Below are 12,633 nucleotides of genomic sequence, written 5' to 3' on the forward strand. Positions count from 1 at the left end.
TCCCCTGCCTCCCCCACCCTCTCACATACGCTCCCGCTACAACTCAGTTTAGAGACATCTCAGTGGATATTCACATTGTGTCTCTTAAGATCTCATTAGATCTGATGTTGTCCGTATTTAATCAGCTCGCACGTTGGGTTTCCAACCCTCTTTTGACAAGACTGTTTTGATATGTTCTTGCTTGTATCAAAAGAGAAGCTTTAGGAGAATCTTTTGTTATTTACGTAGTAGGAGGAAGTGAAGGAGGAGCAGAAGAGAAAAACGTGAGTGAGAGATAAAGACTTTATGACAGAACTATAGATGTCACTGTTTGTGGTAGGCTGTCTGCTGTAGTAAGTAGCAGAAACAATTCTGCACAAAGAAATCATTATTTTACAGGATGATCTGATGAAGTAATAAGCAATAAGCAGCTTAGGATGCTAATGTACTATAATATACTTCATTTTCAGTCATGTTCCTGCAAAGATGTGAATATTAAGACACTTAAGCTACTAAATATTTGCAAATCAGCCTGCTTAGGAATGGGTGATATGGATAAAGTACAAGGTAAAATATTATGATCTACCTGAAACTAACCAAATGGGAATTGCTTTTTCCTTTGGTTTAAATACCTGACAAATAAAGGTGTTTAATCATATTGATTCAAAAATCCTGCAAATCCAATACTGCCAGAAAGTGGTGCTGCTCATCGATTTGCAGCATAGCCAGCAAAGGCCCAATACAGCAAGATATATTAAAAGGATAAACTACCTCAGTATAATAAATACAGCAATTCTTTGATGGTTGACAAATCTCTCGTTTGTATACCCCGTGGTGTCGTATGTGTTGTTAGGCGAATATGTGCAGATGTGCGGGAAACTAGGCTCCGAATAGCTTCCCCTCGAGTCCTTGACCTTGAGATTTGTCCTGTGAAGTGGATGATGACTGAGCTGATGCCTGAAGGCATGGATTTGTCTTCATGTTCGTGCGTGTAACAACTGTTGTTTCACATTTGTGTTTAGCTTTCGTCTCACATTAGGTAGACGGTTAACATATACAATAGTAGACGGATGGCGCAGTCTGCGGAGTGTGTCGGCTGGACGGCGTGTTGTTTATAGCAACGGCTGTTTAGGCTCAGTCCGTGGCGATTTTATTTCATCAGGTTTTTGCTGTTTTAAAAAAAAACTCATCTCCCTGTCAGTCCCTCACACTGTTTTATTCACTAACTGTTTGGCTTTCGAGAAAGTAATAGAATATATTTTCCTTTCAACCCCAGCTATACAGATGCTAGATTGCTTTGTGTATCACCATCAAAACACAGAAGAGCGCATTGCAATCCACTTGTGTTCAAAAGTCTAAAACCATGTTGTCTCTCTGTCTCTTTTTTTCTTTTTTTTAAAGAGGGGTTAAGCTTTTATCCTATAAATATGGCATGAAAATCCCACTGTCAACGACACATTCATTCTAAGGCCCGTATTAACATAAAAATGAGGGCTTGTTATACAGTGAGATTTCAATAAAAAGAACACAAAATGCATTTAATGAAATTCAGATGCTGGGCCCTAGCTCACTGAATATCATTAAATGAGCTTTGTGCTGTTTTTCCATCTTCTTTTTGTAGAAGAGGTCCTTGAGTGCCCTTAATAATGTGGCAGATTTCATCATATTCCTGATTTAAAGAGGACAATGTCTGTCTTGTTCACTTGTTCTTTTCCATGCCCAAACCAATCTCCACAGATGTGCTTGCATAGTTTCTGGATCTGGCTCATGATAATATTCCATCTTTTTTTTTTTTTATTTTACTTACTGAAGTTTTGTGAAGGTTCTCCACTAACCTGGTCTCTTCTTGTGCCCCCTCCCTCTTCTGTTTCTCTCTACATAGGATTTGGTTTCATAACATTTGACAGTGAAGACATCGTAGAGAAAGTCTGTGAAATTCATTTTCATGAAATCAATAACAAAATGGTAAGTCTGCGCATTATATTTTTTCCAATTCCAGGTGGACGTCGAAGGATTAATATTTGATTTCTTCTTTCCTTAGTATTAATAGCACAGCTGGTGTGGGTGCGTATGTGTGTGTCCATGTTCATATGCACAGGCTAGCACACACACACACACACGCACACACACATATAGACACTCTGTGGGTCTCTGGGTCTCAGGGATGTGAAAGCAGTGGTGTGTACTGCCCACAAACCGTGAAATTGTGTGGCTGAGTTCTGCCTGTCAGGCTGAGGGACGGGAGAGTGGAGCCTGTCCCTCTCTTTCTGAATCCCCTACCATGCGCGCACACACACACACACACACACACACACACACACACACACGCATACACAGGTAGAGATGTCCAGGGATCCAACGGGGAGGCTACTGGCAGAGGCCGAGTTCATTAGTCAGGGATTAACACCTTCCACAGAGTGCCAGTGATGCTTGTTTTATTTACACCAGTAATATGGTCATCCCAGAACTCCTCAGAGTTCAGCAGCAGTTTTCTAAGTCATCGTGTAACTTATGATAATTGGCAGGAAGCGTTTTCAGTGTAGAAAGTGTGACATTAGGTCCTCCTTCACCCAGTTCCACCTTGCAGGCGTCTTAAGAAATCCTGCGCCATTTAAGCACGTTTGCGGACGGCAATTGATTGGAGGAATAGTCGTCTTACTACCGTTCAGCAGTGCTCCTTCTCTTCACTCTCTTTCACAGTTCTTCCCTGGAAATGACTGACTGACCGGGTATGTGACTGACAGGACCAGTGTAGTAGAACCGTGTTCACCAGGGACCACTCTAGGTCACACATGACCCCCCGTATATGTCCCCGCGTGTCTCGGCACTGCATCACAGTCAGCGCTCAGGACCGAAACACAAAAAGCCAGAGTGTGACAGAAATAACTGTGTGTGCATGGAAGGTAGCGTGTCACAATCAAATGCTTCAGAGCCTTTGATTTGTAGACGCAGCACCGTGTGAACACACAAAAATCATGCAACGGTATGAAGTGTAACACCTGACAGTTGTAGATTTCTAAACCCTTCTCTTAAAATAAAAAATTAAGTTACAAAAATAGTGGATGCAACTTTTTGTTTGTTACTAAATCTGAGCTCTGGAGAATATCCTGGCTGGCATAGTTTGAGCCCCTCTCCACCTTTTTACCTTAATTAAAAATTCTCATGATGTAAGTCAAACTCACAGCCTGTTTGTTAGAACTTGTAATTGGATAATAAATGAATCTTGAATTGTGTTTCCAATTACGAGGCTGAATTTCCTTAACTGAAAAAATTTGTTAATCTTGCATTTTAAAAAAATACACTATTATGTGTCAGTATGTTATTAAATTAGTTGCACACAAATTAAGGTTTTTAAATTACGTTTAAAAGAGCACGATGGGACTGTTCAGATTTTAAAAACACAAAACAATCCAATCTTTTATAACTGTCATTACTTAGCAAATAGTTATATGAAGTTCAAAGCAGGTAAATTATTTGCTTGTAAGCTTGCATAAATTAAGAAATTACAAGGACTTTTAAAGAACGACCGCTGCACAGGTCTTATACTTAAAAACAAGGCGTTACCCAATTGTCTTGTATGTGGGAACATGCTGTGCATAGCAGTCGAAAGCAAATACCTGTCAGCGAATATTATTAGAAACATAAAATCTCCTGATACACCTCAGTCTAACAGGCTTTATGTGAGAAAATGAGCACATGGTATATACTTGGTCAGCGATGAGGTGTATGTGCAGTCGGTCCACTGTAGCTAGCCCAGCTGCTCAAAACATCTGCTCAAGTGGATTCAAACTCACAAATAGTGTTACTGTCGTGCCAACTTTCATAGCCCAGGGATTCTCTGGCATTTACATTCCATCGGCAAAAACGCTTTCTGTCCAGAGAAATGGAATCTCACATACAGGAGAATAGTTTTATTAGGATTATTCAAAGCTATACTGTTAATAAGTGCGATGTCAAAAAATAGTAACAATGTTGTCATGAAAAGCATGTGTCCTCTTTCATGCACATTCCAAATCTTTGCCTAAAGGGATGATATAGGAAAAATAAGAATAAGAATCTTCTAATTATACATATAAATAGAAAAGATTGTTATTACTACAGAGAGGAGTTTTTTGAGGAAGCGGATTAGAGAGAGATGGATGAGAAATTATAGGCTGTTTTTGTGTTGCCATTAACATCAAAGCTTTCTCTGATGCAACAGTCACTGTAAGGAAATGACTCGCTGTTACGTCACAGTTAATAACAGTTACTAATGTTGTTATTTATTTAACCTTTGCTGCTGAAGTGCTGTGTAAAGTGTAAGATTTGCGACCACGGGGGATGCATGGGGAGTTTGAGTGGTCAAAAGTGCATGTGACACACTGTTGTGCATTGACATGTTGAACCTAATAGGGCGTGCACAGAAAATGTTTCAAGTGCTACATAACTGCAAAAGCTGTATCCCTAGCCTGGTCACTCCACCTGGGAGTCCTAGAAACCCTAACAGACAAGATGAGATGGGTTTTTTTTCTCACTTGGGGTGGAAAGGACACCGTAAGGTCTGGTTTTCTAAGGCTTTTGTCACCTTTGTAACAGCCCCTGTTGGCAGTACCTACTGCACATTAAGTTCCTTTGGATACAGGAAATAAATCTTCTACAAAGTGCTGACATCTAGGAAGGATGTCAAAAGAGAAAAGAATTTGGAGTGCGTTGAGCATTTTTCTAAGACACAAAATGTTTTTTACCTTAGTTTCTCATAGGAGGAAACTGGTTATCCGGTGTCTGAAGCACCAGCACATAAAATAAAAAATGCCTCCTGTCTTCATCCTTATGAAGTACTATACAGAAATAGACCTCATCCATCCTCCCCATGAGTGTTATCTAAGATGGTTCTTGAATAATTGATGCAGACAGAAATTCCACCCCACTTGGGAGGGATGTGGATGTACAGGGCAGCCCACCTTCTCCTTGCATGTCCTCTCAGGAGCTCTGGCGGTGTACCAGGGTCAGCGTCCACTCAGATGTGAGGGACCGGACCTTTAAGTGACTTGGTCGCTCACCCTGTGTTCATGTGCCACAGAGGCCTCGCTCTCTCAGGAGCGCTTCATCTGTTCACTGTGAGTTCTGCCTCATACATAATTAAAAATAGGGTGCTGCTTAGCAAAAGTCTCATAACCTGTGACACCAGCTGCACTGACTTCTCCATTAGCCTGCTTTAGCAAATGTAGGCTGTGATAAAAGTATCGATCATCCCCTCCAGGGCCACACGTGATTGTGGAAACATGATTTAGCTACCATGGCACCCACCCCTGTATTAAAACCAGTAAATATTTTCAGAGTAAAAAAAAAATCAATACGGGGGAGATTACGTGACAGTTTTCTGGTACTTTTTTTAACACTTTATCACACCTTCCCCATATATGAATGTCTATATCATATTGTGGCGAGACAGCACCTTATTAACAAGTAACGGCTGTGACTTGTGTTTTCTTAGACAGGAGTACCCCCCCAACAAATCACATACACCACCCTGCTGTTATGCATGCACAGATAATTCATAATAATACCTATCAAGTATTGGCTCTTATGAGTGAGCAGTGTGCCATTAAAATGGAGTCACATTGGTTTCAGTGAAGTGCTTTAATGTAATGTTCTTTAATGTGTTATTTTCAATATTCAGCGAATGAGTAGCAAATGATCACAACAGGAGGGAGAAATTTTCTGTTCGCTGTCAATTTCTCACTGTGTCTTCCTGACATGACCAGCCAATTACTGCGCCGAGGAGAATAAGCTCCGACTCTCCAAGTCGCTAAGGAGAAGACTAATATAAGTAGGCGTTTATACAATAGCTCCTAACGCAGAGATACAGATGTACTCTGCACAGTGTATTGACTCAAGCATAATGTTGAAAGAGAAGTAGTAAAATGTATAATGCAGCCCGTATATTTCTGTGGCTACGACGTGTGTTTCACAACAGCACCATATGGTACTTTGCTGTCATTGAAAGCACGGAAAGCATTGTTTTTCTCCAAAATCATCTTGATCTTTGATTCACAGTTTTCTCTTTTTAATGTTCTGCAGGGATAAAATAATTCAAGTTAGTACTTAAAAGATTCGACTCATTTGTAAGCCTTTATACCAGATTTACAATAATGAATGTGTAGTTGCCGCCAGCTGGATAAACTTGCCTGCTCTGGTGCATGCTGTATAATACTGTGCCAGATTTTTATGCACTTTCAATGTTTGGACCCTTATGTAGCACACAGCATAATCTCTGATTGTATTGTACGATACAGATTCAGATTCATAGGTCATATTGACACGGACCACAAAAAGAAAAAAACAGTGTCCTAAAGAATCATCTTCAGTGACGAGATGATTTGCTCATCTCAACATCATTGAGTCAGTCCGGATTTATATGAAAAAACAGAAGCAACTGAGGCCGTCTAAATCAATAGATGAACTGTGGCGAGTTCTCCAAGATTCTTGGAATAACCAACCTGCCAGGAGTCCTGAACAAATGCTGGTTAGTGTGTGGAGGAGCGTTTATGCTACTCAAAAGCAAAGGGTTGTCACAGCAAATGTTAATATTGATTTAGGGCTTTTCTGTTTGGTGCACTATTAGGTTAATTCAGTGGTGGAATGGAGCATTGTTTCAATTAGCGTTGGTAGTGGAGAAAGCATGACATACTTTAGGAATATTTGAAAATGTGATTGGAATGATTCTATGAATAAAATTACTCCCATTAAGTTAAAAACACAGCAGGAGCCAGGATTCTCCAAATCCACTTTCCGTTTTCTTAACCCTCTCAAGGCAGGCGTTGCAGATTTGCAAGAGTTAAAAGCTAACAACCTGATTACCCCACATACATATTTTATGAGTTTTTTTACTCAGAAGTACCACTGCAGGTATTATTTTATGCATTAGCAACAAAAACTTAATTTGTGCCTGAGAGGGTTAAAGGGGATGAATAAGGTATCAAACCACATCATTACTTGATCGTGATCGGACCATAAATGACAATATGTAAACATTACTGTTTTTCCAGTTTCCTCTTTTAGTCAAAGAGCTGGATTTCTGGTGATTTTTATCCAGCCTGTACAGGGTCCTGGGTATTTTCCTGCATAGTGCTCTTAGTTTCATTTGGCAATCTGCAGGGATTGCTGTGTTGATTTGAGTTTGAAGCTATGAGGTTTTAAAGTGTGCATGGTACCCTTGTAGATCTTATATTGCATAAATAACCCCTGGACACACTCGGTTATTGCCAAAGGCTAAACGTGTTATCAGTATTTTGAAAATGATTTTTACAGAGAGAGACTTAAGTCTTTGGGCTGTTGAAAATGTCTTGGAAAATATTTTTTTAAAGAGTGGAAATCTTTAACAGTCTTTGAACATGAAGTGCTTAATAAGGGAGTAGGACCACCCTTTGGAGTAGTTTAAGTCCCTCATGGAGGGTTGCCTTACAAGTTCTCGACTGTAAGTAATTGGATGTTTACCGCTTACTGAAGAAGGAAAGCTTTGAGGGATGAAGGAGGTTGAAATCCACTTTGCACTCTGCTCTCCAGGATGTCCCATAAAAGCTCAGTGATGTTCACATCTGCTGAGTGAAGAAGTGATGGAAGCCATTTGACTTTAACCTGATGATCATGGTCTCACTGTTGAATGTCTCTCAGTGTCTACAGAGACAATATCATCTTGTAATATAGGAGTATGACAAGAAAGCAGTGTAAGCATCATGGGGTGCACCTGTCCTTAGAATGACCTCATATTCCTTAGCCTTTATATAACCAGACAGAGAGATAACATCAGACATAATGACTCATGTGAGATTGAAGGCCATTGAAGGCATCGTTTTGCTTTATCCAAAACTTCTTACCATTATCATACGTCTGTGTACCAACACTCAGATGCCCAATTTTCCTACTGACAATTCATACAAGTGCCTCTGTTGTAAATATATACTTTATATAATGCATTACATATAGCCTTTGTTTTGTTTGTTTTTTGTTTTTTGTGTATCTTTTGCTTGAGGTTTTAAATGAGAGAAATGCTCCAGGTAAAATCGTTGAAATGCTAGTAGTTGGACCCATATTAGAGAAAATGGTTTTAAAAATACACAGTAGCGACCTCTTCTTGAAAAAAAAATTATAAATTGAGTATCAAAGTGTCAAATTGTGTGTGTAATTGTCTCAAAAAGCAAAACTCCATTATCTGCTGCCCATCAAAAGGCCCATTAAACTCAATAAACACTCATATTACATATTTAGAAAATCTCTACTGATTCTTTTTCGTTTCTTAGGATGCATATAAACTACCCCCCCTCCCCGACTCACCATGCCTGACAGCCTGACTATGGGCAGAGCTGTGATATTCCATAACTATTCAGTTCATGTGTTTTGACTTTTTAGCTCTGAGTGGGAGCTGGAGTAAATGAATCACACTGTTTCCATTCTTCAGTCTATCAGTCTGCTGATGGAATCCATTCACTAGTGAAGCTAATAGCAGCTGTACACCTCCCCCTCCACATGCACACACACACCTAACACCCACAACATTCATCCCTGAAGGACAGTCATTGCCAGTTCATCCCGCCCACACCTTCCCGTCATACCTACAAGGTTAATATGTATGGGAGATGCATTGAAAAGGTCATAACTGGAGCGCTTTACCGATCTGTATCATAGGGTCTGCACATAAAAAAAACAAAAAACAAGGACAGTTTGCTTTATTCTCTGTCTGGGGGCTATATTACTACATATGGCAGAAGTAGTGTTTGTGATGTACTACAAGTCCATCTTTGAATAGGCTCTGATGCATATCTACGCCTCAAAAGTTCGACTTCAAGCCTAGTTATTAGTAGCTAGAGAATACTATACTGCCCAAAAGAAAACAAATCTTAATTTTACAGCAGAACAAGGATAGTTTAGAAAAAGAAATGGAAAAGAATTTACAGGGACAGAATTGGTCTGGCTAATGTACACTACATCCTTTCAATTTTTTCCTTATCATTGTTAAGCTGCACTCTCCCTGAAAAATAGAGAAATAAAGTAAATAATTATCCCAAGTAGCCCTATAGACTTTTTAACAAGCATTCTTTCCAGGGAAAGGACCCAAACAAAATATAATTTAGTACATATATCTGTTGTTATTTTACCATGCTAGACTTTCCAAACTGATGGTCTGCTGGGATGGGATCTGTCTCCTTATATTATACAGCTTTTTGGGGTTTCTGGGTTTGGATTCTTTTATGCTTCCAACGAAGTAGCTTACAGCTTGCTTGGGCAAAATTAAAGGTCTACAGTTGATGTATACTGGAACCTAACAAGCATAGTTATCCTAATTAACCTTCTTGGAAAGTGTAAATGTGGTTATACGGATATTCTCATTCCTTAAAATATTAAACTAATTATTAGTGTGAGAAGAACTAGAACTGGATAAGAAAATACACGTAGTCAGGTAGGTGTCCCTCCTCCTGCTGAAAAGGAACACACTCTACAGTCAGGGTGGTCTAGTTAAGGACATGCAGTATTGTGCAAAATCATGAGCCAAGCCTTTCTTTATAGTTTATTCCTAGGAGCCACATTTTTAAAGTGGTCTTGTATAGTAGTTTTCCAGGCTTTCTGAAGGCCTTTTAAAGCTTTTCTTCAGATTTTTCAAAAGTTTTCAGTCTAGTCCTTGTACCTGATCATTTTCAGAGAATTTTGTTTGTTTTGTAAGCCACTTACTACCTATGAATCATTCAAGTATAACAAACACCTAATGCAAGGTATACACCAGTGCTGTATCAACACATAACAGACAACTTAGCAAATAACGTTTAAAATTGTATCTTTAGAGATATAGTTACTAGCAGTCTGTCTCAAAAACACATAATTTTTTCCCCATTTCTGTATGAAATGAAATGCCAAAAATAGCACAATTTGACAGACATAAAATAACATTGGTGCATCAACAAGATGATTCCTAAAGAGGTATTAACCAAAGACTTGCTATATCATTGCATGATGAGCAATTATATCTCTAAAAATATATACATTTTGGAGGAAACTGGACAAGTGGAGGAGAAAAAACGTGGAGGCTTAAAAAACTTCAGGTTTTGATTTACACATCTTTCATAGCAACAGAAAAGTGGTTAGCTAGCCACTTCTGCCACACATGTGACATGCTACTCTTGTTAGGATAACTCATGACATTTTACATTGTAGAATGTTAGCTTAGTTGCTACTGGAATTTTCCACTCCATGACTTGTGACAGTTATACTTCCTTCAAAGTTAGCAGCTTTTTCTCCACTCATTGCTAAGTTGCATGAATCTCAGAACATTCCGATTTTACAGCAGTATCGCTCACAGCGTTAACATGATTTCAACCTTGGCAAAATCTGGGCAAACATGGACCTACTTGGAAATAGTAGCGAGTGACCCAAGCAAGTTCAGCCAGAAAAGACCACTGGAAGCATAACACTGGCTAGATCACATCAGAACAAGTTGCCTAATTATTGCACAGTTTATCAAAAAAAAAAAAGGGTTTAACTCATTCTTTATGTTATTGAAACTTCAAACACAAGCCATATGTTGTTACAAAATGTTTTAGTATCAGTGTTGTAGACTTGTAGTCAAGACCGCCTAAACTAAGACAAAGACAATACCAAGACCAGAGGGTATTGAGACAAGACAAGACCAAGACAAAGTCGAGACGAGACCGAGACAAAAAAAGTCTTTAAACTGCAGCCAGATGCTGCTTCGTTTACGGGTGTCAGGCATATTTATGTGTTTTTGCAATGCACTTGCACAGACCTCCTCACCGCTGTCTACTGTCTCACTCACTTACTGAGAGGACAGTCAGTAAGCGAGTCGTGTCTCTCACCCTCTGTTTTTCACATAATGATATTATCCTATATCCTCGCATGTGATTGGCCACAATATGGAGGAATTGGAGCATAGCTGAGCCACTGTGTGAGAGCTGTGCAGCGAAACAAAATCAAGTGAGGAGCCAGCTTTCGCTCAATGGGAGTCGACTCTTCTGATTCACTACAAAGCACTCTCTAAGCATGGCTCCTAGAGCTGATGCTTTTGCGCATGACACATTATCGAACGTTACGTTGTACGTCATGGATACTGTTGACTCCAAATCTCCAAATCTATGTCGATTTGAGACAGCAAGACCGAGACAGCGAGACCAAGACAAGACCGAGGGATCCAAGACCAAAGTCAAGACAAGACCAAGACCACGTAAAAGTGGTCTCAGGACCGGTCTTGGTCTCGAGACATCCAACTCTATAGTGTTGCCTTCACAGACGTACTTGTTACCTTCTGACTTTATCTTGGGTATGCAGTGATGTAAGTCTCAAGGCTAAGCTATCGTCTGCGGTATATCAGTGCATGAAAGGCAGAAACATTTCAGTATATGTTGAAAGCACACACGTTGAAGTAACCACACCTTGTCAACACTTTGTGACAGGAATCCACTTTACTAGTTACTTAGCGTTTATACTGTGTGTGTGTGTGTGTGTGTGTGTGTGTGTGTGTGTGTGTGTGTGTGTGTGTGTGTGTGTGTGTGTGTGTGTGTGTGTGTTTCAGATCTCGTGAGTGCCGTTTCTGAGAAATATGGTATAACTTTTCTGGCAGGGAAGGCAAGGCAGTTTAATGGTGTGTCCCTTTTCTCGACAGGGTGCAATGGTGCTCAAACACCTTCATTGATAGTGTTTAAATTGTGGATCAGGAGACTTTTCACAACACAATATTGTGCAGCCTTCAATAAATGCAAGAGTCCTTGACAAATTACACAAACTATAATTCTGAAAAATGATCCCCGTTAGAATAAGGACCTGTGTTCCCTTCATACTCTGAATGTGCCACAAGGTCTTTCCACATGGTGAAATTTGAATCTCTACTCTCTTGGCTGCTGAACCTTTGCAGTTCTTCGTTGCCGGGCTCCGAATTGTCTCTCTGTCCTTTCTCTTCCTTACTGTTTGATTTAGTCGACTATGAAAAGCTCTTGCCTCCTTTGCTCTCAACCTCCTGTGTGTCTGAAGCAGGTGAACACCCACATACTCACACCACCACAGAACCCGGCCCCTGACTGGTTTTAAATCCATGACAAGGAACCCGCACTCTGAATATCAAAAGACCCGCATCTGAGAGCATGTAGGCATGACTCACACCTGGCTCTGTCTTACTCCCAGCAGACTACCTGAGCGTCCATCTCGCTAGTTGTTGCAGGGGTTTCTAGAAGAGGCTGATCAGCTGCTGCCGCGTTTGAAAGTGTGGATAGAACTTGAATGTATTTGTCACCCGGCTATGTGAACATTGAAAATCCCAGCAGTGTGCTGGGATTTTAACACGCCCATTTGTCCCACCCGCTTCCTGCTTCCATGCCGCGGGTCATTTTCAGACGGGAAAAAGCGCCTGTGCTCTCTTCAGCACTATGTCAAACCATACAAGGCACATAAGAAGGGTAGAGTAGCTGTGACAGCTACAAAGTGGCTGAGGGAACTGTGTACTTTAGTTGGTCTGCTTCAAATAAAAGAGCCACTAACAGCAACAAATCACAGCTCTGCAACACAGCAACTTCCCCCCGTGATAGAAACCTTTTTCATTAGTGTTCCCTTTTTTACATGTCTCGCTCTCTGCTAGATACAGTGTACAGAGCTTGTTACACTATGCATTCAGCACAG

The 12,633-nt window shown here is 40.2% G+C and overlaps 1 protein-coding gene across 12 annotated transcripts in view; it reads left to right on the forward strand.

The window, feature by feature from the left end:
* Window positions 1–12,633, forward strand: part of LOC309715687 (RNA-binding protein Musashi homolog 2) — a 270,739-nt gene that overhangs the window by 204,935 nt on the left and 53,171 nt on the right. For all 12 annotated transcript variants that reach the window (XM_082549000.1, XM_082548999.1, XM_082548995.1 and 9 more), the window contains one exon: window positions 1,862–1,944. In XM_082549000.1, coding sequence (XP_082405126.1) covers window positions 1,862–1,944 — 83 coding nt within the window. The remainder of the gene's footprint in view (window positions 1–1,861; window positions 1,945–12,633) is intronic.

The sequence above is a fragment of the Aulonocara stuartgranti genome, assembly GCF_965226115.1.
Source record: "Aulonocara stuartgranti genome assembly, chromosome: 10".
Classification (NCBI taxonomy): domain Eukaryota; kingdom Metazoa; phylum Chordata; class Actinopteri; order Cichliformes; family Cichlidae; genus Aulonocara; species Aulonocara stuartgranti.